Source organism: Oncorhynchus masou, unplaced genomic scaffold (assembly GCF_036934945.1).
Source record: "Oncorhynchus masou masou isolate Uvic2021 unplaced genomic scaffold, UVic_Omas_1.1 unplaced_scaffold_580, whole genome shotgun sequence".
NCBI classification, from domain to species: domain Eukaryota; kingdom Metazoa; phylum Chordata; class Actinopteri; order Salmoniformes; family Salmonidae; genus Oncorhynchus; species Oncorhynchus masou.
The window spans coordinates 31,249-57,424 of NW_027012218.1; the positions used below are offsets into that span (position 1 = coordinate 31,249).

At 50.9% G+C, this 26,176-nt stretch overlaps 1 protein-coding gene across 1 annotated transcript in view; it reads right to left on the minus strand.

Moving 5' to 3' along the window:
• Positions 1 to 371: 371 nt before the first annotated feature.
• The window catches only part of LOC135536229 (voltage-dependent T-type calcium channel subunit alpha-1H-like), a 41,296-nt gene continuing 15,491 nt past the window's right edge, over positions 372 to 26,176 (minus strand). The window contains exons 3-14 of the mRNA XM_064962596.1: positions 25,091 to 25,242; positions 24,510 to 24,619; positions 23,949 to 24,082; positions 20,284 to 20,354; positions 18,069 to 18,147; positions 17,638 to 17,759; positions 15,193 to 15,489; positions 3,410 to 3,581; positions 2,193 to 2,863; positions 1,584 to 1,733; positions 1,339 to 1,390; positions 372 to 1,156 (exon numbers count right to left, since the gene is read on the minus strand). Coding sequence (XP_064818668.1) covers positions 372 to 1,156; positions 1,339 to 1,390; positions 1,584 to 1,733; positions 2,193 to 2,863; positions 3,410 to 3,581; positions 15,193 to 15,489; positions 17,638 to 17,759; positions 18,069 to 18,147; positions 20,284 to 20,354; positions 23,949 to 24,082; positions 24,510 to 24,619; positions 25,091 to 25,242 — 2,795 coding nt within the window. The remainder of the gene's footprint in view (positions 1,157 to 1,338; positions 1,391 to 1,583; positions 1,734 to 2,192; positions 2,864 to 3,409; positions 3,582 to 15,192; positions 15,490 to 17,637; positions 17,760 to 18,068; positions 18,148 to 20,283; positions 20,355 to 23,948; positions 24,083 to 24,509; positions 24,620 to 25,090; positions 25,243 to 26,176) is intronic.

The window sequence follows — 26,176 nt, forward strand, 5'->3', positions numbered from 1 at the left end:
GTCACACACATATCGTCTCCTAACAGACACACAGTACAGAAAAGGTCAACCGCTCACAGTTTCCACCAATGGGTGGGTGAGGGAGGGAGAAGGTGGGGGGTCCAATTGCATATCATCCCGTACCATGATGTCACACTCTGACATCAGGGGGGAGGGGCTACGGCTCCTCAGGGGGGAGGGGCTACAGCACAGCAGTCTTTCTGGGGGGGGGGGTCAGGGGTTAGGGGTCAAAGGTCATGGTTGTCCTTATCAACAGCTGATTGGCTGAATCAGACCTGTTCCAACAGGGCTGGACTAAAACCCTGCTGCCTCACCAGAGTCCATCTAGGAGGAGGGTTGGAGAAAGGAAACTATTTCTTAGAGGTCAGAGGTCAGGGTTGAGTCTCCTCCTCCTCCTCTCCTTCCCGTGTGCTGAGCATGCGCACTAAGCTCCTCCTTCTGAGAGGGTTGGGAACCAATCCCAGCAGAGACTGAGAGTTCCGAGCTCCTCCCCCTTCTCTCCCCTCCCCCTCGACGGGTTCGTTGTCCGTCAATAACGCGCATCCTGATTGGTCAGAATCCACCGTGATGCTTATAAAGCTGGAGTCCAATTGGAGAAAGGGAACAGAAAGGCGTGTCTCCGCTGGGTTCGTGTCCAATGAGTCTCTCTGAGAGGCGGAGTCAACCGACAGGGTCCGCCTCCTCAGATGCATGCTGCTGTCCGTCGACTGGGTCACCGTGGAAACCTGGGCTTCAGCAGGTGGGGCTACGGAGATGCAGGGCGGGCTCATCCTCTGCTTCCTGGTCCACTCTCGAACGGGAGACGCCGATTGGCTGCTGAGACACCGGCTCCTCTGGTCCTCTTCAAATGAGAGGCAGGCATGGAGGGAGGTGTGGGGAGAGCAGGGTGTGTGTGGGGGGCTGGACGTGTGGTGTGTGTGTTCAGGTGTGTGTGAGGGGCTGGACGCGTGGTGTGTGATGTGACAGACTTCATCATCAGTCTCATCTAGAAGGGAAGTGGGGAGACGGCTAGGACTGGAACCGAGGGGAAATGGATCACGGCTGAAGGCAGAACTCTGCTTTGGGTCAAAGCTGGTCTGAGGGCTCTGGGGAGTGGAGGGAGTAGAGATGGTGAGGTTGGGGCTGGGGGGTGTGGAGGAGAGGGACAGGCTGGGGCCTCCAGAGCAGAGAGAGATGGTGAGGTTGGGGCTGGGGGTGTGGAGGGGGAGGAGAGGGACAGGCTGGGACCTCCAGAGCAGAGAGAGAGGGTGAGGCTGGGGCTGGGGATTGAGGGTGTGGAGGGGGAGGAGAGGGACAGGCTGGGACCTCCAGAGCAGAGAGAGAGGGTGAGGCTGGGACCTGGGGTCTGGGGTACCTCAGGCCTCTGGGGTGTCTGTGGGTTGTCTGTCGTCTGAGGGGTGGAGATCTGAGGGCTGGGGGGCCGCTGGGGCCCACTATCACTGTGGCTCCTACTGTGTCCTCTGGTAGATATAACCCTCTGACTGTGTGTGTGGCGCAGTGTGTGTACGGTGTGTGTGTGGCGGAGTGTGTGTGCGCTGGAGGTGCGTCCTCGGGGGCGCGGGACGGCGAGGAGGGTGGTGTACGTCCAGGTGTGTGTTACCACCAGGGGGCAGGCTGGGTAGCGGTGAGAGGTGCATGCTGGGTACGGTGAGGTGGGTGCCGCCGACAGAGCTCCCCCGCAGATCGTCGGTGGAACTGCAGCTCAGGTCCTCAGAGTCACAACGCACCGCCTCCTACGAACAGACAGGAAGTAGGAAGTAGAGACAGGAAACAGAGGGTCAGAGGTCACAGGGACTGTTTTGAACACAATGTTTGAACATTAAAGGTTGAAGGTGAATGAAATTTAAATCTGGCCTGGACTGTAAAGTTCCCAGCTAGAACAAAACATTCAACAACTTGATCTGGACTGGACTGTAAAGTTCCCAGCTAGAACAAAACATTCAACAACTTGATCTGGACTGGACTGTAAAGTTCCCAGCTAGAACAAAACATTCAACAACTTGATCTGGACTGGACTGTAAAGTTCCCAGCTAGCACAAAACATTCTCACAACTCATTATGGCCTGGACTGTAAAGTTCCCAGCTAACACAAAACATTCTAACAACTTGCATACAAGGTTCCAAAAACAGACGTTCGCAGAACATCCATGGAAATGAATGTGCTACCTGGGTAAAAGCTGCAGTCTACATACCTGTCTCCTCAGCTGTCTTCTCACACTGAGGGAGGAACTGGGTCCCGGCTGTCTGTCCATGCTGTGGGATGGGCTACTCGTATGAGAGGTGTGTCTATTGTTATGAGGGGTGTGTCTATTGATGCTGTGTGCGGGGCTACTGACATAAGGGGTGTGTCTACTGTCCATGCTGTGGGAGGGGCTGTGGATATAAACGGTGTGTCTACTGTCCATGCTGTGGGATGGGCTGTGGATATAAGGGGTGTGTCTACTGTCCATGCTGTGGGAGGGGCTGTGGATATAAGGGGTGTGTCTACTGTCCATGCTGTGGGAGGGGCTGTGGAAATAAGGGGTGTGTCTACTGTCCATGCTGTGGGAGGGGCTGTGGATATAACGGGAGGAGTCTCTGTCGATGCTCTGAGCAGGGCTGAGTCTGTAACTATGTGTGTCCATACTGTGGGATGGGCTATGTATATAAGAGGCCCGTCTGCTGTCAACGTGGCCAGGCCTCCTGGGGGTGTGTCTCGCCATGGAGAGGGAGTGTCTGTCTACGCTGTGGGAGTGGCTGAGCCTGACTGTGGGTCTGCAGCTGGAGCCCCTGGAGCTGAGGGATGCGTGGCTTCCAGACGGTAACGCCCCCGGGACCTGCAGTAGGGATCCTGCTCCGCTAGAACCCATGGAGTAGACAGACCCTAGGAGACAGAGAGAGAGACCTAGAACTCTGACACCTAGAACTCTGAGACCTAGAACCCTGACACCTAGAACCCTGAGACCTAGAACTCTGAGAGAGAGAACTCCGAGAGGTAGAACTCCGAGACCTATAAATCTGAGAGATAGACCTCTGAAACCTAGAACTCTGACACCTAGAACTCTGAGACCTAGAACCCTGACACCTAGAACCCTGAAACCTAGAACTCTGAGAGAGAGAACTCCGAGAGATAGAACTCCAAGACCTATAAATCTGAGAGATAGACCTCTGAGACCTAGAACTCTGAGAGATAGAACTCTGGGACTTAGAACTCTGAGAGAGAACACTGAGACCTAGAACACTGAGAGATAGAAATCCAAGAGATAGAACTCGGGGACCTAGAACTCTGAGAGATAGAACACTGAGAGATAGAACACTGAGAGATAGAACACTGAGAGATAGAACACTGAGAGATAGAACACTGAGAGATAGAACACTGAGAGATAGAACACTGGGACCGAGCCGAGACAGAACTCTGAGGGATGGTTACCTGAGAAACCACATCCCTTGTAGGTGTCGTGGCCAATGGGAGGGTAGCGGGTGTGTTCGAGAGGCTGTAGGGGGCGGATCATGTAGCTGTCGCTAGGCAGAGACATCATACGAGACAGAGACGGCCGGCCCGCCGTCAGCAGGCTACCACGACAACGCTCTTCTTCCACAACCTGGGACAAAAACACGACCATGAACGTCATCTCATTTTATTAAACTTTTAGTCATTTAGCAGATTCTCTTATCCACAGCGACTTACAGGAGTGAGTGGATATATTTTCATGCTGTCCCCCCCCCAGGGAATCAAAACCACAACCCTGGAGTTGTAAGTGCCTTGGCTCTACCAAACTGAGCCACACGGGACAGTACCGTAACCATAACAATCATCACTGTCAGTATCGTCATCACTGTCACCATTTCATACTGTTACACCACCACCACCAGCTGATCTGACCCTAGACCCTGGTCCCCCCCCCCCCCCCTACAGGACTGATGGGAAGCTGATCTGACCCTAGATCTGTGGTTACCCCCCCCCTACAGGACTGACAGGAAGCAGATCTGACCCTAGATCTGTGGTTAGCCCCCCCTACAGGACTGATGGGAAGCAGATCTGACCCTAGATCTGTGGTTAGCCCCCCCCTACAGGACTGATGGGAAGCGGATCTGACCCTAGATCTGTGGTTAGCCCCCCTACAGGACTGATGGGAAGCTGATCTGACCCTAGATCTGTGGTTAGCCCCCCCCCAGGACTGATGGGAAGCTGATCTGACCCTAGATCTGTGGTTAGCCCCCCCCCCTACAGGACTGATGGGAAGCTGATCTGACCCTAGATCTGTGGTTAGCCCCCCTACAGGACTGATGGGAAGCGGATCTGACCCTAGATCTGTGGTTAGCCCCCCTACAGGACTGATGGGAAGCTGATCTGACCCTAGATCTGTGGTTAGCCCCCCCCCCCCTACAGGACTGATGGGAAGCTGATCTGACCCTAGATCTGTGGTTAGCCCCCCCCTACAGGACTGATGGGAAGCTGATCTGACCCTAGATCTGTGGTTATCCCCCCTACAGGACTGATGGGAAGCTGATCTGACCCTAGATCTGTGGTTAGCCCCCCCCCCTACAGGACTGATGGGAAGCTGATCTGACCCTAGATCTGTGGTTAGCCCCCCTACAGGACTGATGGGAAGCTGATCTGACCCTAGATCTGCGGTTAGCCCCCCCCCCCCCCTACAGGACTGATGGGAAGCTGATCTGACCCTAGATCTGTGGTTAGGTCCCCCCTACAGGACTGATGGGAAGCTGATCTGACCCTAGATCTGTGGTTAGCCCCCCTACAGGACTGATGGGAAGCTGATCTGACCCTAGATCTGTGGTTAGCCCCCCCCCCTACAGGACTGATGGGAAGCTGATCTGACCCTAGATCTGTGGTTAGCCCCCCCCCCCCTAAAGGACTGATGGGAAGCTGATCTGACCCTAGATCTGTGGTTAGCCCCCCTACAGGACTGATGGGAAGCTGATCTGACCCTAGATCTGTGGTTAGCCCCCCTACAGGACTGACAGGAAGCTGATCTGACCCTAGATCTGTGGTTAGCCCCCCTACAGGACTGACAGGAAGCTGATCTGACCCTAGATCTGTGGTTAGCCCCCCTACAGGACTGATGGGAAGCTGATCTGACCCTAGATCTGTGGTTAGCCCCCCCCCCTACAGGACTGATGGGAAGCTGATCTGACCCTAGATCTGTGGTTAGCCCCCCCCTACAGGACTGACAGGAAGCTGATCTGACCCTAGATCTGTGGTTAGCCCCCCCCCCCCTACAGGACTGACAGGAAGCTGATCTGACCCTAGATCTGTGGTTAGGTCCCCCCTACAGGACTGATGGGAAGCTGATCTGACCCTAGATCTGTGGTTAGCCCCCCTACAGGACTGATGGGAAGCTGATCTGACCCTAGATCTGTGGTTAGCCCCCCTACAGGACTGATGGGAAGCTGATCTGACCCTAGATCTGTGGTTAGCCCCCCTAAAGGACTGATGGGAAGCTGATCTGACCCTAGATCTGTGGTTAGCCCCCCCCTACAGGACTGATGGGAAGCTGATCTGACCCTAGATCTGTGGTTAGCCCCCCCCTACAGGACTGATGGGAAGCTGATCTGACCCTAGATCTGTGGTTAGCCCCCCTACAGGACTGACAGGAAGCTGATCTGACCCTAGATCTGTGGTTAGCCCCCCCTACAGGACTGACAGGAAGCTGATCTGACCCTAGATCTGTGGTTAGCCCCCCTACAGGACTGATGGGAAGCTGATCTGACCCTAGATCTGTGGTTAGCCCCCCCCCCTACAGGACTGATGGGAAGCTGATCTGACCCTAGATCTGTGGTTAGCCCCCCCCTACAGGACTGATGGGAAGCTGATCTGACCCTAGATCTGTGGTTAGCCCCCCCCTACAGGACTGATGGGAAGCTGATCTGACCCTAGATCTGTGGTTAGCCCCCCTACAGGACTGACAGGAAGCTGATCTGACCCTAGATCTGTGGTTAGCCCCCCCCCCCCTACAGGACTGACAGGAAGCTGATCTGACCCTAGATCTGTGGTTAGCCCCCTACAGGACTGATGGGAAGCTGATCTGACCCTAGATCTGTGGTTAGCCCCCCCCCCTACAGGACTGATGGGAAGCTGATCTGACCCTAGATCTGTGGTTAGCCCCCCCCCCCCTACAGGACTGATGGGAAGCTGATCTGACCCTAGATCTGTGGTTAGCCCCCCTGACAGGACTGATGGGAAGCTGATCTGACCCTAGATCTGTGGTTAGACCCCCCTACAGGACTGATGGGAAGCTGATCTGACCCTAGATCTGTGGTTAGCCCCCCCCCCCCTACAGGACTGACAGGAAGCTGATCTGACCCTAGATCTGCGGTTAGCCCCCCCCTACAGGACTGATGAGAAGCTGATCTGACCCTAGATCTGTGGTTAGCCCCCCTACAGGACTGATGGGAAGCTGATCTGACCCTAGATCTGTGGTTAGCCCCCCCCCCTACAGGACTGATGGGAAGCTGATCTGACCCTAGATCTGTGGTTAGCCCCCCTGACAGGACTGATGGGAAGCTGATCTGACCCTAGATCTGTGGTTAGACCCCCCCCTACAGGACTGATGGGAAGCTGATCTGACCCTAGATCTGTGGTTAGCCCCCCTACAGGACTGATGGGAAGCTGATCTGACCCTAGATCTGTGGTTAGCCCCCCTACAGGACTGATGGGAAGCTGATCTGACCCTAGATCTGTGGTTAGCCCCCCCCCCCCTGACAGGACTGATGGGAAGCTGATCTGACCCTAGATCTGTGGTTAGCCCCCCTGACAGGACTGATGGGAAGCTGATCTGACCCTAGATCTGTGGTTAGACCCCCCTACAGGACTGATGGGAAGCTGATCTGACCCTAGATCTGTGGTTAGCCCCCCCTGACAGGACTGATGGGAAGCTGATCTGACCCTAGATCTGTGGTTAGCCCCCCTACAGGACTGATGGGAAGCTGATCTGACCCTAGATCTGTGGTTACCCCCCCCTACAGGACTGATGGGAAGCTGATCTGACCCTAGATCTGTGGTTAGCCCCCCTACAGGACTGATGGGAAGCTGATCTGACCCTAGATCTGTGGTTAGCCCCCCCCCCTACAGGACTGACAGGAAGCTGATCTGACCCTAGATCTGTGGTTAGCCCCCCCTACAGGACTGACAGGAAGCTGATCTGACCCTAGATCTGTGGTTAGCCCCCCTACAGGACTGATGGGAAGCTGATCTGACCCTAGATCTGTGGTTAGACCCCCCCCCTACAGGACTGATGGGAAGCTGATCTGACCCTAGATCTGTGGTTAGCCCCCCTACAGGACTGATGGGAAGCTGATCTGACCCTAGATCTGTGGTTAGCCCCCCCCTACAGGACTGATGGGAAGCTGATCTGACCCTAGATCTGTGGTTAGCCCCCTGACAGGACTGATGGGAAGCTGATCTGACCCTAGATCTGTGGTTAGACCCCCCCCTACAGGACTGATGGGAAGCTGATCTGACCCTAGATCTGTGGTTAGCCCCCCTACAGGACTGACAGGAAGCTGATCTGACCCTAGATCTGCGGTTAGCCCCCCCCCCTACAGGACTGATGGGAAGCTGATCTGACCCTAGATCTGTGGTTAGCCCCCCTACAGGACTGATGGGAAGCTGATCTGACCCTAGATCTGTGGTTAGCCCCCCTACAGGACTGATGGGAAGCTGATCTGACCCTAGATCTGTGGTTAGCCCCCCCCTGACAGGACTGATGGGAAGCTGATCTGACCCTAGATCTGTGGTTAGCCCCCCTGACAGGACTGATGGGAAGCTGATCTGACCCTAGATCTGTGGTTAGACCCCCCTACAGGACTGATGGGAAGCTGATCTGACCCTAGATCTGTGGTTAGCCCCCTGACAGGACTGATGGGAAGCTGATCTGACCCTAGATCTGTGGTTAGCCCCCCCTACAGGACTGATGGGAAGCTGATCTGACCCTAGATCTGTGGTTACCCCCTACAGGACTGATGGGAAGCTGATCTGACCCTAGATCTGTGGTTAGCCCCCCCCCCCCCCTACAGGACTGATGGGAAGCTGATCTGACCCTAGATCTGTGGTTAGCCCCCCCTACAGGACTGACAGGAAGCTGATCTGACCCTAGATCTGCGGTTAGCCCCCCCCCCCCCCTACAGGACTGATGGGAAGCTGATCTGACCCTAGATCTGTGGTTAGCCCCCCTACAGGACTGATGGGAAGCTGATCTGACCCTAGATCTGTGGTTAGCCCCCCCCTACAGGACTGATGGGAAGCTGATCTGACCCTAGATCTGTGGTTAGCCCCCCCCCCCCTGACAGGACTGATGGGAAGCTGATCTGACCCTAGATCTGTGGTTAGCCCCCCTACAGGACTGATGGGAAGCTGATCTGACCCTAGATCTGTGGTTAGCCCCCTGACAGGACTGATGGGAAGCTGATCTGACCCTAGATCTGTGGTTAGCCCCCCTACAGGACTGATGGGAAGCTGATCTGACCCTAGATCTGTGGTTACCCCCCCCCCTACAGGACTGATGGGAAGCTGATCTGACCCTAGATCTGTGGTTACCCCCCTACAGGACTGATGGGAAGCTGATCTGACCCTAGATCTGTGGTTAGCCCCCCCCTACAGGACTGATGGGAAGCTGATCTGACCCTAGATCTGTGGTTAGCCCCCCTACAGGACTGACAGGAAGCTGATCTGACCCTAGATCTGTGGTTAGCCCCCCCCCCTACAGGACTGACAGGAAGCTGATCTGACCCTAGATCTGTGGTTAGCCCCCCTGACAGGACTGATGGGAAGCTGATCTGACCCTAGATCTGTGGTTAGCCCCCCTGACAGGACTGATGGGAAGCTGATCTGACCCTAGATCTGTGGTTAGCCCCCCTGACAGGACTGATGGGAAGCTGATCTGACCCTAGATCTGTGGTTAGACCCCCCCTACAGGCCTGATGGGAAGCTGATCTGACCCTAGATCTGTGGTTAGCCCCCCCCTACAGGACTGATGGGAAGCTGATCTGACCCTAGATCTGTGGTTAGCCCCCCTGACAGGACTGATGGGAAGCTGATCTGACCCTAGATCTGTGGTTAGCCCCCCTGACAGGACTGATGGGAAGCTGATCTGACCCTAGATCTGTGGTTAGACCCCCCCCTACAGGCCTGATGGGAAGCTGATCTGACCCTAGATCTGTGGTTAGCCCCCCTACAGGACTGATGGGAAGCTGATCTGACCCTAGATCTGTGGTTAGCCCCCCCCCCTACAGGACTGATGGGAAGCTGATCTGACCCTAGATCTGTGGTTAGCCCCCCTACAGGACTGATGGGAAGCTGATCTGACCCTGGATCTGTGGTTAGCCCCCCTACAGGACTGATGGGAAGCTGATCTGACCCTAGATCTGTGGTTAGCCCCCCCCCCTAAAGGACTGATGGGAAGCTGATCTGACCCTAGATCTGAGGTTAGCCCCCCCCTACAGGACTGATGGGAAGCTGATCTGACCATAGATCTGTGGTTAGCCCCCCCCTGACAGGACTGATGGGAAGCTGATCTGACCCTAGATCTGTGGTTAGCCCCCCTACAGGACTGATGGGAAGCTGATCTGACCCTAGATCTGTGGTTACCCCCCCCCCTACAGGACTGATGGGAAGCTGATCTGACCCTAGATCTGTGGTTAGCCCCCCCCCCTACAGGACTGATGGGAAGCTGATCTGACCCTAGATCTGTGGTTAGCCCCCCCCTACAGGACTGACAGGAAGCTGATCTGACCCTAGATCTGTGGTTAGCCCCCCCCCCTACAGGACTGACAGGAAGCTGATCTGACCCTAGATCTGTGGTTAGCCCCCCTACAGGACTGATGGGAAGCTGATCTGACCCTAGATCTGTGGTTAGCCCCCCCCCCTACAGGACTGATGGGAAGCTACCCCCCCCCCTACAGGACTGATGGGAAGCTGATCTGACCCTAGATCTGTGGTTAGCCCCCCCCTACAGGACTGATGGGAAGCTGATCTGACCCTAGATCTGTGGTTAGCCCCCCCCCCCCTACAGGACTGATGGGAAGCTGATCTGACCCTAGATCTGTGGTTAGCCCCCCCCCCCTACAGGACTGATGGGAAGCTGATCTGACCCTAGATCTGTGGTTAGCCCCCCCCTACAGGACTGACAGGAAGCTGATCTGACCCTAGATCTGCGGTTAGCCCCCCTGACAGGACTGATGGGAAGCTGATCTGACCCTAGATCTGTGGTTAGACCCCCCCTACAGGCCTGATGGGAAGCTGATCTGACCCTAGATCTGTGGTTAGCCCCCCTACAGGACTGATGGGAAGCTGATCTGACCCTAGATCTGTGGTTAGCCCCCCCCCTGACAGGACTGATGGGAAGCTGATCTGACCCTAGATCTGAGGTTAGCCCCCCTACAGGACTGACAGGAAGCTGATCTGACCCTAGATCTGTGGTTAGCCCCCCCCCCTACAGGACTGACAGGAAGCTGATCTGACCCTAGATCTGTGGTTAGCCCCCCTACAGGACTGATGGGAAGCTGATCTGACCCTAGATCTGTGGTTAGCCCCCCCCCCCCCCTACAGGACTGATGGGAAGCTACCCCCCCCTACAGGACTGATGGGAAGCTGATCTGACCCTAGATCTGTGGTTAGCCCCCCCCCCCCTACAGGACTGATGGGAAGCTGATCTGACCCTAGATCTGTGGTTAGCCCCCCCCCCCCCCCCTACAGGACTGACAGGAAGCTGATCTGACCCTAGATCTGTGGTTAGCCCCCTACAGGACTGATGGGAAGCTGATCTGACCCTAGATCTGTGGTTAGCCCCCCCCCCCCTACAGGACTGATGGGAAGCTGATCTGACCCTAGATCTGTGGTTAGCCCCCCCCCTACAGGACTGATGGGAAGCTGATCTGACCCTAGATCTGTGGTTAGCCCCCCTACAGGACTGACAGGAAGCTGATCTGACCCTAGATCTGCGGTTAGCCCCCCTGACAGGACTGATGGGAAGCTGATCTGACCCTAGATCTGTGGTTAGACCCCCCCCTACAGGCCTGATGGGAAGCTGATCTGACCCTAGATCTGTGGTTAGCCCCCCCCCCTACAGGACTGATGGGAAGCTGATCTGACCCTAGATCTGTGGTTAGCCCCCCCCCCCCTGACAGGACTGATGGGAAGCTGATCTGACCCTAGATCTGTGGTTAGCCCCCCTGACAGGACTGATGGGAAGCTGATCTGACCCTAGATCTGTGGTTAGCCCCCCTACAGGACTGATGGGAAGCTGATCTGACCCTAGATCTGTGGTTAGCCCCCCCCTACAGGACTGATGGGAAGCTGATCTGACCCTAGATCTGTGGTTAGCCCCCCCCCCTAAAGGACTGATGGGAAGCTGATCTGACCCTAGATCTGAGGTTAGCCCCCCCCTACAGGACTGATGGGAAGCTGATCTGACCATAGATCTGTGGTTAGCCCCCCCTGACAGGACTGATGGGAAGCTGATCTGACCCTAGATCTGTGGTTAGCCCCCCTACAGGACTGATGGGAAGCTGATCTGACCATAGATCTGTGGTTAGCCCCCCTGACAGGACTGATGGGAAGCTGATCTGACCCTAGATCTGTGGTTAGCCCCCCCCTACAGGACTGATGGGAAGCTGATCTGACCCTAGATCTGTGGTTAGCCCCCCCCCCTACAGGACTGATGGGAAGCTGATCTGACCCTAGATCTGTGGTTAGCCCCCTGACAGGACTGATGGGAAGCTGATCTGACCCTAGATCTGCGGTTAGCCCCCCCCCCCCTACAGGACTGATGGGAAGCTGATCTGACCCTAGATCTGTGGTTAGACCCCCCTACAGGCCTGATGGGAAGCTGATCTGACCCTAGATCTGTGGTTAGCCCCCCCCTGACAGGACTGATGGGAAGCTGATCTGACCCTAGATCTGTGGTTAGCCCCCCCCTACAGGACTGATGGGAAGCTGATCTGACCCTAGATCTGTGGTTAGACCCCCCTACAGGACTGATGGGAAGCTGATCTGACCCTAGATCTGTGGTTAGCCCCCCTACAGGACTGACAGGAAGCTGATCTGACCCTAGATCTGCGGTTAGCCCCCCCCCCCCCTACAGGACTGATGGGAAGCTGATCTGACCCTAGATCTGTGGTTAGCCCCCCCCTACAGGACTGATGGGAAGCTGATCTGACCCTAGATCTGTGGTTAGCCCCCCCCTACAGGACTGACAGGAAGCTGATCTGACCCTAGATCTGCGGTTAGCCCCCCCCCCCCCCGCCCTACAGGACTGATGGGAAGCTGATCTGACCCTAGATCTGTGGTTAGCCCCCCCCCCTACAGGACTGATGGGAAGCTGATCTGACCCTAGATCTGTGGTTAGGTCCCCCCTACAGGACTGATGGGAAGCTGATCCGACCCTAGATCTGTGGTTAGCCCCCCTACAGGACTGATGGGAAGCTGATCTGACCCTAGATCTGTGGTTAGGTCCCCCCTACAGGACTGATGGGAAGCTGATCCGACCCTAGATCTGTGGTTAGCCCCCCTACAGGACTGATGGGAAGCTGATCTGACCCTAGATCTGTGGTTAGCCCCCCCCCCTACAGGACTGATGGGAAGCTGATCTGACCCTAGATCTGTGGTTAGCCCCCCCCCCCCCCTGACAGGACTGATGGGAAGCTGATCTGACCCTAGATCTGTGGTTAGCCCCCTGACAGGACTGATGGGAAGCTGATCTGACCCTAGATCTGTGGTTAGCCCCCCTACAGGACTGATGGGAAGCTGATCTGACCCTAGATCTGTGGTTAGACCCCCCTAAAGGACTGATGGGAAGCTGATCTGACCCTAGATCTGTGGTTAGACCCCCCCTACAGGACTGATGGGAAGCTGATCTGACCCTAGATCTGTGGTTAGCCCCCCCCCCTACAGGACTGATGGGAAGCTGATCTGACCCTAGATCTGTGGTTAGGTCCCCCCTACAGGACTGATGGGAAGCTGATCCGACCCTAGATCTGTGGTTAGCCCCCCCCTACAGGACTGATGGGAAGCTGATCTGACCCTAGATCTGTGGTTAGCCCCCCTACAGGACTGATGGGAAGCTGATCTGACCCTAGATCTGTGGTTAGCCCCCCCCCCTACAGGACTGACAGGAAGCTGATCTGACCCTAGATCTGCGGTTAGCCCCCCCCCCCCTACAGGACTGATGGGAAGCTGATCTGACCCTAGATCTGTGGTTAGCCCCCCTACAGGACTGATGGGAAGCTGATCTGACCCTAGATCTGCGGTTAGCCCCCCTACAGGACTGACAGGAAGCTGATCTGACCCTAGATCTGTGGTTAGCCCCCCTACAGGACTGATGGGAAGCTGATCTGACCCTAGATCTGTGGTTAGCCCCCCTACAGGACTGATGGGAAGCTGATCTGACCCTAGATCTGTGGTTAGCCCCCCCCCCTGACAGGACTGATGGGAAGCTGATCTGACCCTAGATCTGTGGTTAGCCCCCCTACAGGACTGATGGGAAGCTGATCTGACCCTAGATCTGTGGTTAGCCCCCCTGACAGGACTGATGGGAAGCTGATCTGACCCTAGATCTGTGGTTAGCCCCCCCCCCTACAGGACTGATGGGAAGCTGATCTGACCCTAGATCTGTGGTTAGACCCCCTACAGGACTGATGGGAAGCTGATCTGACCCTAGATCTGTGGTTAGCCCCCCTACAGGACTGATGGGAAGCTGATCTGACCCTAGATCTGTGGTTACCCCCCCCCTACAGGACTGATGGGAAGCTGATCTGACCCTAGATCTGTGGTTAGCCCCCCTACAGGACTGATGGGAAGCTGATCTGACCCTAGATCTGTGGTTAGCCCCCCCCCCCTACAGGACTGATGGGAAGCTGATCTGACCCTAGATCTGTGGTTAGCCCCCCTACAGGACTGATGGGAAGCTGATCTGACCCTGGATCTGTGGTTAGCCCCCCCTACAGGACTGATGGGAAGCTGATCTGACCCTAGATCTGTGGTTAGCCCCCCTACAGGACTGATGGGAAGCTGATCTGACCCTAGATCTGTGGTTAGCCCCCCCCTACAGGACTGATGGGAAGCTGATCTGACCCCAGATCTGTGGTTAGCCCCCCCCCCTAAAGGACTGATGGGAAGCTGATCTGACCCTAGTTCTGTGGTTAGCCCCCCCCCCCCTACAGGACTGATGGGAAGCTGATCTGACCCTAGATCTGTGGTTAGACCCCCCCCTACAGGACTGATGGGAAGCTGATCTGACCCTAGTTCTGTGGTTAGCCCCCCCCCCTACAGGACTGATGGGAAGCTGATCTGACCCTAGATCTGTGGTTAGCCCCCCCTACAGGACTGATGGGAAGCTGATCTGACCCTAGATCTGTGGTTAGCCCCCCCCTACAGGACTGATGGGAAGCTGATCTGACCCTATATCTGCGGTTAGCCCCCCTACAGGACTGATGGGAAGCTGATCTGACCCTAGATCTGTGGTTAGCCCCCCCCCCTACAGGACTGATGGGAAGCTGATCTGACCCTAGATCTGTGGTTAGCCCCCCCCCTACAGGACTGATGGGAAGCTGATCTGACCCTAGATCTGTGGTTAGCCCCCCTACAGGACTGATGGGAAGCTGATCTGACCCTAGATCTGTGGTTAGCCCCCCCCCCTACAGGACTGATGGGAAGCTGATCTGACCCTGGATCTGTGGTTAGCCCCCCCCCCCCCCTACAGGACTGATGGGAAGCTGATCTGACCCTAGATCTGTGGTTAGCCCCCCCCTACAGGACTGATGGGAAGCTGATCTGACCCTAGATCTGTGGTTATCCCCCCTACAGGACTGATGGGAAGCTGATCTGACCCTAGATCTGTGGTTAGCTCCCCCTCCTGACAGGACTGATGGGAAGCTGATCTGACCCTAGATCTGTGGTTAGCCCCCCCCCCTACAGGACTGATGGGAAGCTGATCTGACCCTAGATCTGTGGTTAGCCCCCCCCTACAGGACTGATGGGAAGCTGATCTGACCCTAGATCTGTGGTTAGCCCCCCCCCCCCTACAGGACTGATGGGAAGCTGATCTGACCCTAGATCTGTGGTTAGCCCCCCCCCCTACAGGACTGATGGGAAGCTGATCTGACCCTAGATCTGTGGTTAGCCCCCCTACAGGACTGATGGGAAGCTGATCTGACCCTAGATCTGTGGTTAGGTCCACAGGTGATCCATCTCCATACCTGTCCAGATGATTCCACGCCGCCCACTGTGGCGTTGCTAAAGGGACAGATGGCCTCCTGTCGCGCCTCCTGTTGCCTGGCCTCCTCCTGACGCGCCTCCTCCTCCTTGGCCTCCTCCTCTGCCTCCTCCTGTGCCTCCTTGTTGCTCTCCTCGAGGTGTTTCATCAACACCGCCACCACCACGTTGACCAGCACGAACTGGGCCGTCAGGACGAAGGTCACGAAGTAGACCGGAGAAACCAGAGGAAGGTAGGACAGACAGGAGCGGTCCTCTGGACGACAGTCCCGCAGCGTGTCCTGAGGGGACAAAGGGATGATGCTATTGGGACAGGGAGCTCAGACGACAAGAGGGTTGAGAAAGACACATCATCCCAAAGACAGAGCATTACTACTTTTGATACTGAAGTATATTTTAGCGATTAAATTCACTTTTGATTCTAAAGTATATTAAAAAACCAAATACTTTTAGACTTTTACTTAAAGTAGTATTTTACTGTGTGACTTTCACTTGAGTCATTTTTCTATTATAATGTATCTTTACTTTTACTCAAGTATGACAACGAGGTTCTAGTTTCTGTCAAGATGCTTGAGGACACCAGAAAATGGGGACTGTTGTTTACTGAAGAACAGGAGGCCCGTAGCATTGATCTGTTTGGAGCTTTTTAAGAAGACGTATATTTCATACAAACAATGCTGAGCCATTGTAACCGATGTGAAACGGCTAGCTAGTTAGCGGCGGTGCGGCGCTAATAGCGTTTCAATCGGTGACGTCACTCGCTCTGAGACCTTGAAGTAGTTGTTCCCCTTGCTCAGCAAGGGCCGCGGTCTTTGTGGAGCGATGGGTAACGATGCTTCGTGGGTGTCAGTTGTTGATGTGTGCAGAGGGTCCCTGGTTCGAGCCCGGGTCGGGGCGAGGGGACGGACGAAAGTTACACAATGTCATTGTCCATGCTTTTCATGCCAACAGAGCTTCTTGTGTAGAATGGAGAGAGTGTAGAATGATGGCATTACATTGTATTGTGTTTCTCAGGTTGTAACTCCAGTCCTGACCAGCAGGTGGAGCCATTGAGTTGCTCCACAGCCAGTTTGTTGGCACAAGACACACAGAGCCAAGCCCATCAGAGAGCCAGAGTGTCTGACTGACTTGGATAACAGCCAATTACCAGGCAGAGCCCGGGGGAAGGGAGAAGGTTTTAGCCAATGAGCGATTCAGATAAATATCTCTGGTTCACTCAACGTTCCGTGTAGATTCGAAAAACACTAAATGTCGGTTTACTAGGTTATGAATCAGATTCCACTGACAGACATCTGGGAAGAGTGTTCTGTGTTCTGTGCATGTGTTCTGTGTGTGTGCTCTTTGTTCTGTGTTCTGTGTGTGTGTTATGTGTTCTTTGTTCTGTGTGTGTGTGTTCTGTGTTCTGTGTGTGTATGTTCTGTGTTCTGTGTGTGTGTTCTGTGTGTGTGTTCTGTGTTCTGTGTGTGTGTGTTCTGTGTTCTGTGTGTGTGTTCTGTGTTCTGTGTGTGTGTTCTGTATTCTGTGTGTGTGTTCTGTGTTCTGTGTGTGTGTTCTGTGTTCTGTGTGTGTGTTCTGTGTTCTGTGTGTGTGTTCTGTGCTCTGTGTGTGTGTTCTGTGTTCTGTGTGTGTGTTCTGTGCTCTGTGTGTGTGTTCTGTGTGTGTGTGTGTGTGTGTTCTGTGTGTGTGTTCTGTGTTCTGTGTGTGTGTGTTCTGTGTTCTGTGTGTGTGTGTTCTGTGTGTGTGTTCTGTGTTCTTCAAACAATGCCAGCTCCAAGCCTTAAATAGAAGCTCCACACGCGCGACTCCCGAGTGGCGCAGCAGTGCATCGCAGTGCTTGAGGACCGTCACTACAGACCCGGTTTCGATCCCAGGCTGTATCACAACCAGCAGTGACCAGGAGTCCCATAGGGTGGATCACAATTGTCCCAGCTTCGTTTAGGGGAGGTTTACAGGGCTCATCGCACTCTAGCGACTCCTTGTGGTGGGCCGGGCACCTACAGGCTGACTTCTGTTGTCAGTTGAACGGTGTTTCCCTCCGACACGTTGGTGCGGCTGGTTTCTGAGGTAAGTGGACGCGGTGTTAAGAAGCGCGGTTTTTGTGGGTCATGTTTTTCGGAAGACGCACGACTCGACCTTCACCTCCCGAGCCCGTTGGGGAGTTGCAGCGATGAGATCAGAATTGAAGTTGGAGAGTAAAATAATATATAGATGTTTTAATAGAACGTCCACACGGGTAAGAACCTGTAAAGAAGGATTAGAACCCTGTGTGAAAGCAAGAAGAATGTCTGCATTCAGTAGCAGTCTTCATTTACTATTAATGAGGGTTTTCCTCTGTGCCTGGAACAACAACAAGGTCTAAACCCTGTTTCCCCAGCTGTGATCTGACATAGCTGATTGGTTGACTATCACTCTCTGATTGGGTAGTTCACCTTCATAATTCCATTCCAGTTGTCACCGGTGGAAACGCGGAACAAGGTGAGGAACGCCATGCCAAAGTTCTGGAACGTGGCGTGACGACTCAGACCCTCACACGGGTTCTCCTCGGAACACTCTATAAACACAAAGAACACATGAAGGGGGGTAGTGGGGTGATATATAGAGAGAGATGGAAGGGGGTGTGAGGGGAGGAGAAAAGAGAGGAGGGAGGGAGGGAGGGAGGGAGGGAGGGAGGGAGGGAGGGAGGGAGGGAGGGAGGGAGGGAGGGAGGGAGGGAGGGAGGGAGGGAGGGGAGGGAGGGAGGGAGGGAGGGAGGGAGGGAGAAAATAGGAGAAGGAAGAGGTAATTAATTTCAGGGAAATCAACTCAACAGCTCATCAGCGTAAATGAAACACACTCACACACTCACAGCACTGTGACTGACCCAGTTTCCCAAACAGCTCCACTCCCAGTGCTGCATAGATGAAGAACAGCAACATGAAGAGGAGACCCAGATTCCCCACCTAGAGACACAGAACATATTATAATGGAGGATAGATTAAAATACAGATTATTATAACACCCAGCCAGATTATTATAATACAGGATAGATTATTATAATACAGGACAGATTATTATAACACCCAGCCAGATTATTATAACACCCAGACAGATTATTATAACACCCAGACAGATTATTATAACACCCAGACAGATTATTATAACACCCAGACAGATTATTATAACACCCAGACAGATTACTATAACACCCAGACAGATTATTATAAAACCCAGACAGATTATTATAACACCCAGACAGATTATTATAACACCCAGACAGATTATTATAACACCCAGACAGATTATTATAACACCCAGACAGATTATTATAATACAGGACAGATTATTATAACACCCAGACAGATTATTATAACACCCAGACAGATTACTATAACACCCAGACAGATTATTATAACACCCAGACAGATTACTATAACACCCAGACAGATTATTATAATACAGGATAGATTATTATAACACCCAGACAGATTACTATAACACCCAGACAGATTATTATAACACCCAGACAGATTATTATAACACCCAGACAGATTATTATAACACCCAGACAGATTATTATAACACCCAGACAGATTACTATAACACCCAGACAGATTACTATAACACCCAGACAGATTACTATAACACCCAGACAGATTACTATAACACCCAGCCAGATTATTATAACACCCAGACAGATTATTATAATACAGGACAGATTATTATAATACAGGACAGATTATTATAACACCCAGACAGATTATTATAACACCCAGACAGATTACTATAACACCCAGACAGATTATTACAATACAGGATAGATTATTATAACACCCAGCCAGATTATTATAATACCCAGACAGATTATTACAATACAGGATAGATTATTATAACACCCAGCCAGATTATTATAACACCCAGCCAGATTATTATAACACCCAGACAGATTATTACAATACAGGATAGATTATTATAACACCCAGCCAGATTATTATAACACCCAGACAGATTATTATAATACAGGATAGATTATTATAATACCCAGCCAGATTATTATAATACAGGAGAGATTATTATAATACCCAGCCAGATTATTACAATACAGGATAGATTATTATAACACCCAGACAGATTATTATAACACCCAGACAGATTACTATAACACCCAGACAGATTATTATAATACAGGATAGATTATTATAATACCCAGCCAGATTATTACAATACAGGATAGATTATTATAACACCCAGACAGATTATTATAACACCCAGACAGATTACTATAACACCCAGACAGATTATTATAATACAGGATAGATTATTACAATACAGGATAGATTATTATAACACCCAGCCAGATTATTATAACACCCAGACAGATTATTACAATACAGGATAGATTATTATAACACCCAGCCAGATTATTATAACACCCAGCCAGATTATTATAATACAGGATAGATTATTATAATACCCAGACAGATTATTATAACACCCAGACAGATTACTATAACACCCAGACAGATTATTATAATACAGGATAGATTATTATAACACCCAGACAGATTATTACAATACAGGATAGATTATTATAACGCCCAGACAGATTACTATAACACCCAGACAGATTATTATAACACCCAGACAGATTATTATAACACCCAGACAGATTATTATAACACCCAGACAGATTATTATAATACAGGATAGATTATTATAATACAGGATAGATTATTATAACACCCAGACAGATTATTATAACACCCAGACAGATTATTATAACACCCAGACAGATTATTATAACACCCAGACAGATTATTATAACACCCAGACAGATTATTATAACACCCAGACAGATTATTATAACACACAGACAGATTATTATAATACAGGATAGATTATTATAATACAGGATAGATTATTATAACACCCAGACAGATTATTATAAGACCCAGACAGATTACTATAACACCCAGCCAGATTATTATAATACCCAGACAGATCTTCAACAGTATTAATTTAGTACTACTACAGTATTATATTAGTATCAACAGTATTACTATAGTGCTACTACAGTATTATATTAATATTATAGTTACCTGAGGCAGGGCCTGAACCACAGTGTCTAGTAGAGCTCTCATCCCTGTTGCCATCTTCAACAGCTTCAACACTGAGGAGACAGAAACCAAACATACCCATTAGAACTGAAACCAGAACAGAACCATTAGAAGTGAAACCAGAACAGACCCATTAGAACTAAAACCAGAACAGACCCATTACAGAACCATTAGAACTGAAACCAGAACAGACCCATTAGAACTGAAACCAGAACAGACCCATTACAGACCCATTAGAACTGAAACCAGAACAGACCCATTATAACTGAAACCAGAACAGACCCATTAGAACTAAAACCAGAACAGACCCATTAGAACTGAAACCAGAACAGACCCATTACAGACCCATTAGAACTGAAACCAGAACAGACCCATTAGAACTGAAACCAGAACAGACCCATTAGAACTAAAACCAGAACAGACCCATTACAGAACCATTAGAACTGAAACCAGAACAGACCCATTAGAACTGAAACCAGAACAGACCCATTAGAACTGAAACCAGAACAGACCCATTACAGACCCATTAGAACTGAAACCAGAACAGACCCATTAGAACTGAAACCAGAACAGACCCATTACAGACCCATTAGAACTGAAACCAGAACAGACCCATTACAGACCCATTAGAACTGAAACCAGAACAGACCCATTAGAACTGAAACCAGAACAGACCCATTACAGACCCATTAGAACTGAAACCAGAACAGACCCATTACAGACCCATTAGAACTGAAACCAGAACAGACCCATTAGAACTAAAACCAGAACAGACCCATTACAGACCCATTAGAACTGAAACCAGAACAGACCCATTAGAACTGAAACCAGAACAGACCCATTACAGACCCATTAGAACTGAAACCAGAACAGATCCATTAGAACTGAAACCAGAACAGAACCATTAGAACTGAAACCAGAACAGACCCATTAGAACAGAACCATTAGAACTGAAACCAGAACAGAACCATTACAGACCCATTAGAACTGAAACCAGAACAGAACCATTAGAACTGAAACCAGAACAGAACCATTACAGACCCATTAGAACTGAAACCAGAACAGAACCATTAGAACTGAAACCAGAACATACCCATTACAGACCCATTAGAACTGAAACCAGAACAGACCCATTACAGACCCATTAGAACTGAAACCAGAACAGAACCATTAGAACTGAAACCAGAACAGACCCATTAGAACTGAAACCAGAACAGAACCATTAGAACTGAAACCAGAACAGACCCATTACAGACCCATTAGAACTGAAACCAGAACAGAACCATTAGAACTGAAACCAGAACAGACCCATTACAGACCCATTAGAACTGAAACCAGAACAGAACCATTAGAACTGAAACCAGAACAGACCCATTACAGACCCATTAGAACTAAAACCAGGACAGAACCATTAGAACTGAAACCAGAACAGATCCATTAGAACTGAAACCAGAACAGACCCAATAGAACAGAAACCAGAACAGATCTATTAGAACAGAAACCAGAACAGATCCATTAGAACTGAAACCAGAACAGACCCATTAGAACAGAAACCAGAACAGAACCATTAGAACTGAAACCAGAACAGAACCATTACAGACCCATTAGAACTAAAACCAGAACATACCCATTAGAACTGAAACCAGAACAGACCCATTAGAACAGAACCATTAGAACTAAAACCAGAACAGACCCATTAGAACTGAAACCAGAACAGAACCATTAGAACTGAAACCAGAACAGAACCATTAGAACTGAAACCAGAACAGATCCATTAGAACTGAAACCAGAACAGAACCATTACAGACCCATTAGAACTGAAACCAGAACAGAACCATTAGAACTGAAACCAGAACAGACCCATTACAGACCCATTAGAACTGAAACCAGAACAGACCCATTAGAACTGAAACCAGAACAGAACCATTAGAACTGAAACCAGAACAGAACCATTCGAACTGAAACCAGAACAGAACCATTAAAACTGTAGAAAAGGACCAAAACACATACTGTACACATATACAGTCATGGCCAAAAGTTTTGAGAATGACACAAATATTATTTTTCACAAAGTCTGCTGCCTCAGTTTGTATGATGGCAATTTGCATATACTCCAGAATGTTATGAACAGTGATCAGATGAATTGCAATTAATTGCAAAGTCCCTCTTTGCCATGCAAATGAACTGAACCCCCCCCCCCCCAAAAAATTCCATTGCATTTCAGTCCTGCTACAAAAGGACTAGCTGACATCATGCCAGTGATTCTCTCGGTAACACAGGTGTGAGTGTTGACGAGGACAAGGCTGGAGATCACTCTGTCATGCTGATTGAGTTTGAATAACAGACTGGAAGTTTCAAAAGGAGGGTGGTGCTTGGAATCATTGTTCTTCCTCTGTCAACCATGGTTACCTGCAAGGAAACACGTGCCGTCATCATTGCTTTGCACAAAAAAGGCTTCACAGTCAAGGATATTGCTGCTGGTAAAATTGCACCTAAATCAACCATTTATCGGATCATCAAGAACTTCAAGGAGAGCGGGTCAATTGTTGTGAAGAAGGCTTCAGGGCGCCCAAGAAAGTCCAGCAAGCGCCAGGACCGTCTCCTAAAGGTCATTCAGCTGCGGGATCAGGGCACCACCAGTACAGAGCTTGCTCAGGAATGGCAGCAGGCAGGTGTGAGTGCAACTGCACGCACAGTGAGGCGAAGACTTTTGGAGGATGGCCTGGTGTCAAGAAGGGCAGCATAGAAGCCACTTCTCTCCAGGAAAAACATCAGGGACAGACTGATATTTTGCAAAAGGTACAGGGATTGGACTGCTGAGGACAGGGGTAAAGTCATTTTCTCTGATGAATCCCCTTTACGATTGTTTGGGGCATCCGGTAAAAAGCTTGTCCGGAGAAGACAAGGTGAGCGCTACCATCAGTCCTGTTTCATGCCAACAGTAAAGCATCCTGAGACCATTCATGTGTGGGGTTGCTTCTCAGCCAAGGGAGTGGGCTCACTCACAATTCTGCCTAAAAACACGGCCATGAATAAAGAATGGTACCAACACATCCTCCAAGAGCAACTTCTCCCCACCATCCAGGAACAGTTTGGTGACGAACAATGCCTTTTCCAGCATGATGGAGCACCTCGCCATAAGGCAAAAGTGATAACCAAGTGGCTCGGGGAACAAAACATTGATATTTGGGTCCATGGCCAGGAAACTCCCCAGACCTTAATCCCATTCAGAACTTGTGGTCAATCATCAAGAGGCGGGTGGACAAACAAAACCCCACAAATTCTGAAACTCCAAGCATTGATTATGCAAGAATGGGCTGCCATCAGTCAGGATGTGGCCGAGAAGTTAATTGACAGCATGCCAGGGCAGATAGCAGAGGTCTTTAAAAAGAAGGGTCAACACTGCAAATATTGACTCTTTGCATCAACTTCATGTAATTGTCAATAAAAGCCTTTGACACTTATGAAATGCTTGTAATTATACATCAGAATTCCATAGTAACATCTGACAAAAATATTTAACGACACTGAAGCAGCAAACTTTGTGGAAATTAATGTGTGTGCCATTCTCACAACTTTTGGCCAGGACTGTACACGTATCACTGAGGGAGAGGTGTGTGTGTGTGTGTGTGTGTGTGTGTGAGTACCTCTAGCGATCCTCAGTACTCTCATGATGCGTATGATGGTGGGGTTGATGGGCAGTGATGCGTTAAGGTCAATCTCCTCCAGAGTGATGCCCATGACGGACAACAACACTATGGCCAGGTCCAGCTGGTTCCATCTACACAGAGAATACTACGTTTCATTGTGTATCCACATAGAGTACTGAAAGTGTGTGTGTAGGCAGAGTGGGTGTGATTGTGTGAGTGTGTGAGTGTGTGTGTGTGTCTGTGTGTATGCAGTGTGCTACCTCTCCTTGAAGAAGCGTCTCACCCAGAGGGTGTGTGTGTGTATGCAGTGTGTCTGTGTGTTACCTCTCCTTGAAGAAGCGTCTCACCCAGAGGGTGTGTGTGTGTGTGTGTGTGCAGTGTGTTAACTCTCCTTGAAGAAGCATCTCACCCAGAGGGTGTGTGTGTGCAGTGTGTCTGTGTGTTACCTCTCCTTGAAGAAGCGTCTCACCCAGAGGGTGTGTGTATGCAGTGTGTCTGTGTGTTACCTCTCCTTGAAGAAGCGTCTCACCCAGAGGGTGTGTGTGTGCAGTGTGTTACCTCTCCTTGAAGAAGCGTCTCAGCCCGAAGGCGATGAGTTTGAGGACCGTCTCGATAACAAACACGAGAGTGAAGACGTAGTTACAATACTTCAACCCCTCCTCCAGATACTGGAACACACACACACACACACACACACACACACACACACACACACACACACACACACACACACACACACACACACACACACACACACACACACACACACACACACACACACACACACGTTAACTTTGTGGTTGCTATGGCTACCAGTGTGTGAGGTTGCATTGGTTACCAGTTTGAGGTTGCTATAGTTACCAGTCTATGGTTGCTATAGTTGTAGTGTGGTTACTATGGTTACCTGCGGCAGGTTGTAATTGTAGTGTGGTTACTATAGTAACCTGGGGCTGTTTGTACCGCAGTGTGGTTGCTATAGTTACCTGTGGCTGTTTGTAGTGTAGTGTGGTTACTATAGTTACCTGGGCTTGTTTGTATCGTAGTGTGGTTGCGACAGTTACCTGTGACTCGTTCTAGTGTAGTGTGGTTACTATAGTAACCTGGAGCTGTTTGTATCGTAGTGCGGTTGCTATAGTTACCTGCGGCTGGTTGTAGTGCTCCATGCTCATGGTGAGGACGTTGGTAGCGATGATGATGGTGATGAAGAGGTCCAGGTAGTGGCTGGTGCACAACGTGTGGATGGTGAGACGCACCGGGGAGTAGTCTGCATAGTAGGGCCTCTCCTGGGCCTCTGTTACAACACACACAGAGTAACCTGGTCATTAAACTGGGCCTCTACTGGGCCTCTGTTACAACACACACAGAGTAACCTGGTCATTAAACTGGGCCTCTGTTACAACACACAGAGTAACCTGGTCATTAAACTGGGCCTCTCCTGGGCCTCTGTTACAACACACAGAGTAACCTGGTCATTAAACTGGGCCTCTGTTACAACACACACAGAGTAACCTGGTCATTAAACTGGGCCTCTGTTACAACACACACAGAGTAACCTGGTCATTAAACTGGGCCTCTGTTACAACACACACAGAGTAACCTGGTCATTAAACTGGGCCTCTGGGCCTCTGTTACATACACACAGAGTAACCTGGTCATTAAACTGGGCCTCTGTTACATACACACAGAGTAACCTGGTCATTAAACTGGGCCTCTCCTGGGCCTCTGTTACAGACACACAGAGTAACCTGGTCACTGGGCCTCTGTTACAGAGTAACCTGGTCATTAAACTGGGCCTCTCCTGGGCCTCTGTTACAGACACACAGAGTAACCTGGTCATTAAACTGGGCCTCTGTTACAACACACACAGAGTTACCTGGTCATTAAACTGGGCCTCTCCTGGGCCTCTGTTACAACACACACAGAGTAACCTGGTCATTAAACTGGGCCTCTGTTACATACACACAGAGTAACCTGGTCATTAAACTGGGCCTCTCCTGGGCCTCTGTTACAGACACACAGAGTAACCTGGTCAATAAACTGGGCCTCTGTTACAACACACAGAGTAACCTGGTCATTAAACTGGGCCTCTCCTGGGCCTCTGTTACAGACACACAGAGTAACCTGGTCATTAAACTGGGCCTCTGTTACAACACACAGCCTGGTCATCTGGGCCTGGGCCTCTGTTACAGACACACAGAGTAACCTGGTCATTAAACTGGGCCTCT